This window comes from Palaemon carinicauda, chromosome 14, assembly GCF_036898095.1.
Source record: "Palaemon carinicauda isolate YSFRI2023 chromosome 14, ASM3689809v2, whole genome shotgun sequence".
Taxonomy (NCBI): domain Eukaryota; kingdom Metazoa; phylum Arthropoda; class Malacostraca; order Decapoda; family Palaemonidae; genus Palaemon; species Palaemon carinicauda.
In genome coordinates this window covers 117799033-117804401 of record NC_090738.1, presented here as the reverse complement: position 1 = coordinate 117804401, position 5369 = coordinate 117799033, and the positions used below count along the sequence as shown (strand labels likewise).

The following is a 5369-nucleotide window of genomic DNA, read 5'->3' as shown; positions in this document are numbered from 1 at the left end:
ACAGTATCAAACCACGTTTCCCCCACGAAAACCAGTCATTAATTGTTCGCTCTTTTTAATTTTAGTTCGAAGAGTAATCACAACTATGTAACATTTTTTCAATTATTTATCAATGTTGCTTCTAGGTGTGGGTGACAGCATGCCGATACAATTCCATTTATTTTTAATCATTTTTGCCTGATCTACAAATAACATTTTATCTCTTATGTAACATTTGACATTTGTTGTCTTTAAGGCGTCGGATTTCCCTTATTTTTGTTTTTGGCAACTTTGTTTCAGTATAAAACGTGTTTTTCGTATTATGAAATAATAAGATTTTGGGTTAATATAATAAGAAACGATTTTTTTTTTTGAAAAATTGAAGAACATATGTGGTTGGTAATAGTTTCACTATAGACCATGTTTCTCATATTATGGAAATAATAAGAGTTTAATTAATTTAATAAGAAAAAATTTGAAAAATCGAAGAATACATGTGATTGGTAACATAGTTTCTATAGAACTTGTTTTCCGTATATATGAAATAATAAGATTTGGGTTAATATAATAAAAAAAAATTTGAAAAAATTCGAATTATACATAATTTGTAACTTCTGAGTCAGTACAATAGGAAAAGGAAATTAGATTAAATATTGTATCTCATTAACTAAAAAGCATGAAGTATTTTTAACCTTTTATTGGAAAATATCTTATCAATAATACTCTAACAGAAAATAAAGATAAGAAATTGAAGAATAAATATAATATATCATTAACTAAAGAGCAGGAAGTTTTTTTTTTTTTTTTTTTTAGTGAACATTAAAAATATTTTTGAACATTAATGAAACAATAGCTCATGAATAATATACAATTCTTGAACAGCCAAATGAATTTTTGGATTGCATATAGAGTATATATTGTTAATCTCACATTGTAATAAAAGTATGAAGAGAAAATATAGTTTGTTGCCAAAATCAAGAATTAAGAGATCTCTGGTTTCCTTTCCCCTATATATTGAGTTTTTAGCATTTAGGGTATCTGTATGAAATGTGTATGTATATGTTTGTACATCGTGTATATACTGTGTATATATGATATGATTATATATAAGTATATATATGAATGTGTTTTATATATATACATACATATATATATATATATATATATATATATATATATATATATATATATATATATATGTATATATATATATGTTATATACCTATATGCATGTATGTATATACGCCATATACGGTGTGTATGTATGTATGTATGTATATATATATTATATATATATATATATATATATGTATATATATATATATATTCATATGTATACATTTATGCATGTATGTATATAAGGTATATACTGTGTATATATATACATATATATATATACATATACAGTATGTATGTGTTTGTATATATATACATACATATAATTACATACGGTCTTGTATTATTGGATAAGGTTAAGAATATTATGACTGTAGCAATCTGAACTAAACTGAAGTTATCACCTCCAACAACAACGAATCAAAGCCCAACGAGAACCAGGACGAGGTAAACAAAACACACAGAGAGGGGAAAGCCTAAAATGGATTCCTCTGTGGAGACTGTTTTTATTTATTCTCCTTTTTTCGTTTTCTCTTTTCTTTCTCTTAACTTTAAGGTACTCAGAGTAAGGGCACTTGAAGAGAGGAAAACTCTCCCCCTTCACGCTTTTCCCCTTGACTGGGGTTTTTCATCAGCTGGAAGGGGAGGGAAGGGGCTGTGTGGGGAAGATAGAAAAGGGGAGATGGTGTTATTGAAAAAAGAGATAGGAAGGGTGGTAAATCGAATTGATACAGTTTTGTATCAGAAGGTTTTATGTAATGGAAGTCTTCTCCTCTCATTCTTACTAGTTAAATTTTTTAATTTTCTTCTGCAGTTAATTGAGGTTTCAAAAATGTATCTCTTGCAGTGGAGTATAGTTGTTTAATGAACAGACCTATTTGTATTATCTAAGGTAAAGGGCAAATTTAATTACATTTGTATTTTGTTCAACTTCTTTCAAGTTTATTTGGGGCCCTTTAACTATGGTTTTAGTCTTAAACCATATATTTGTCTATTGGAAATTAATGAAAGTTTAGAAAACTATCCTGCTCCCACCTTTCAATTTCCAGCTGATGTAAAACTTCAACAATTAACAACCACAATTTTGCAATTAATTTCTATTTTTACTAGAGAAAAAAATAAATATAAATCCCTTTATTCAAAACTCTGGCCTCCATTATGAAAACTCATTAAAACAACTGATTTAAAAGCTTATCATCACCCTGTCACATAAATAACCAATGAGATAGGCCTCCTTCTTCTTCAGGCGCCCTCCCTTATAATCTTCATAGCTCATTATATCTTTTGGAATGTATATCTTTTAAGCAAAACTATTCTCATTCAAGCTATTTACTTCTTCTCTTTCCAAAAGCCGTGCACTGCGTTCTTTTTCCCCGAGACAGAGCCCCTTTTCTGAATCAAATCGTACCTAGACCAACTTGTACTTTTAGTTAATTCTTTTTAGTGAGGCAGATTGTCACAGACTCGGAGGGGTGCCCTTTTAGCTCGGAAAAGTTTCCTGATTGCTGATTGGTTGGACAAGATAATTCTAACCAATCAGATAACAGGAAAACTTTTCCGAGCTATAAGGGCTCCCCTGCGAGTCTGTGCAAATGCGCCTCAATAAAAGAAAATTAAATATAGTGAAGCAGCTGTACGTAGTGATTGTAGGCTAGACACGTGTTTAGGTTAGGAGTACTGTATTAGTTCAATGTCCTGCTAGGTGAGATGAAGTCAGCTGCTGATTTTTAGATGGTGTATCTTAGACCTGCACTTAGCCTACTGTTGGTACAGGTCGTTGTGGTACGTTCTGTTCAGATTATGAGATCTACATAGGCATTTTTTTTACAATCTGTTTATTATTTCATATTTCTAGTGTTACATTCTGTGAGGCATTCTTTCTATTACTCAGTTTACCAAAAGTCACAGTTAATATATTGATAATTTCGCTAAATATACAATTCAATAGCTATTGTCTGTCTATTCTTAATTTATAATCACACACAGAATGCAACAATGCATATTATGAAACTAGGATCAATTCTATCTCTTTTCTTCTGCCATGATTTTCTGGTATTTAGCAAATGAATGGTGACGTGAAAGCCTACAGCTTTCTTTAAATGAGTGACTAAATTTGAAATAAAAAAAACCAATGTAAGGCCGTCGTCATTTTGCTTAAAAGTCTGCTATCTTATGATGTTGAACTTTCTATTTGCATCCAGCTTTTTAGCAGTTAAAAGTATTTCTGATATTTCTAATTCACGCTATCTTGTAGACAAGATTTTAAAGAGTTGCCTGAAGTAAGTTTTTATTATATAAATGAAAAAAAAAGAGAAAGTCCAAACAAGACTGCCATGATTTCACCCTTGTCCCTCTTTTTCTTTCTTTCTCTCCTAACCACCGCTTGCCCTTTGCCCAATTCTTCCGTCCAACATCCTTCTACTTCTACTTCTTCTACTGTAAAGGCTGAGAGGCAGCAAGCAACGTCCAACATAGCAAAATCACCTCAAAACACGCCTCAGGCTCAGCCGACGGTTGCACAGAGCCAACCTCAGGGCCAACCTCAGGGCCAGGCTCCTGCGCCAACCAAGGCTCAGCCAAAGGCCACACCTCAGCAGGTACTAACGTTTCGATTGCCCTAGGCCTAGGTGCATGATTGAGGTTTAGAAATATGAGAAGATATTAGTTAGAAGATATTAGAGAAAAGGACGAGAACAGACTAGGGAAGCCCATAGAAGACTGTAAAAGGCGGCCGACCCTTGGTTAGACTATAGTCACCACAAAGATTCTGGGCGAAATAAGCCCCGCCTCCTTATGACGTCATAGCCAATCATGTCGTCTCTCACGTTAAGCAGCGGTCACAATGCGTCCCCTTACAAATTCTAAGTTATATTTACTAATAACTACTTTAACGGGAGGAGTTGTGACCGTTGTTAACGCAGGAAATAACAAAGATTAGTTAAGACGCCATCAGGGGGCGGGGCTTATTTCGTCAAGAATCTCTGCAATGATTCTAGTAAAGGGAACATAGTATTTGTGTGATTTTTTGCGTAGAGGAGTCCACAGATTGTTTCTTATGGTCTTTAGTAGTACCCAATACGGTGTTAGTACATTTCTTTACAACTGGAGTGCACGTTCTTTTATACCACATAACATGACACTGGTCTTTGGTCAAAATAAAATGTTTTTGAGCCCATTACTTGGCCGGTTCAAAAGGTAAGTCGTGTGTGAAACTTTTGATAGATAGAAGTAGATGGAGATTGAAAGCTGCCTTTAATTCTAGTCTATATTATGAGTTATTTTCTATTCATATAAGCCCCAAAATATTTTAGTAAACAGTGTAAATCTTTATTTGAATTGAATAATTAGAATTTTTCTACTGTCATCTTCAAGTAGGTATATTTTAAAGATATCAATAAAATTTCTCAGTATTTAACAAAATATATCTGATAAATTAACACAGAATATAATACCGTGTCTCGTTTAGAGTATATAAGATAGGAAACACTTATAACATTGCAAGTCTCTCAAATATTATTAAATAGTAACATTGCAGCTGTGAATTAATAAAAAAAAATAAGTCAAACCTCTTGAAAACGTGTAGTTAAAAAGAGTAACTCTTACATTGTTTGCTTTAAGTCTTTTGTATCTCATTAGATAGGAATGTGTAAATTTAGATTATAAATAACTTAATAAAACACAGGCCATTCCTAGATTAGAAACTAAATTGTAATTATTACTATTTGAGGCAAATGAGACGAGAACACAATTGGATATACAGTTAGTTCATTCATGTTGTATACACAAACACAAATACAACATACACTATATGTATATATATATATATATATATATATATATATATATATATATATATATATATATATATATATATATATATATAGATATATTATATTTATATGTATATGTATATATATGTATATTATATATATAGGTATGTATGTATATTATATATAAATATATATATATATATATATATATATATATATATATATATATATATATATATATATATATATATATGTATATATATGTATGTATATATATACACAACATACTTAGCAATGTTTCAAAAACAAAGAGTGCATCGTCACTATTTTTGAAACAGCTTTTCATCTCCTTTTACTTCATTTTTTAATTAATATTTTTCTGACCTGATCTTATCAGAGACTTTGATAATGAGCGTAGTATTCCTTAAATACCAAGGGAAGAAATTAGTTTTTTTTTTTTAAAGATTTTCTCTTTATATGTTGGATCGCTTTTGCATAGCGGAT

General features: G+C 30.9%; 1 protein-coding gene across 1 annotated transcript in view; it reads left to right on the top strand.

Annotated features, from left to right (window-relative positions):
• Positions 1-3428: 3428 nt before the first annotated feature.
• The window catches only part of Syn (synapsin), a 176590-nt gene continuing 174649 nt past the window's right edge, over positions 3429-5369 (top strand). Inside the window, exon 1 of the mRNA XM_068386337.1 lies at positions 3429-3692. Coding sequence (XP_068242438.1) covers positions 3429-3692 — 264 coding nt within the window. The remainder of the gene's footprint in view (positions 3693-5369) is intronic.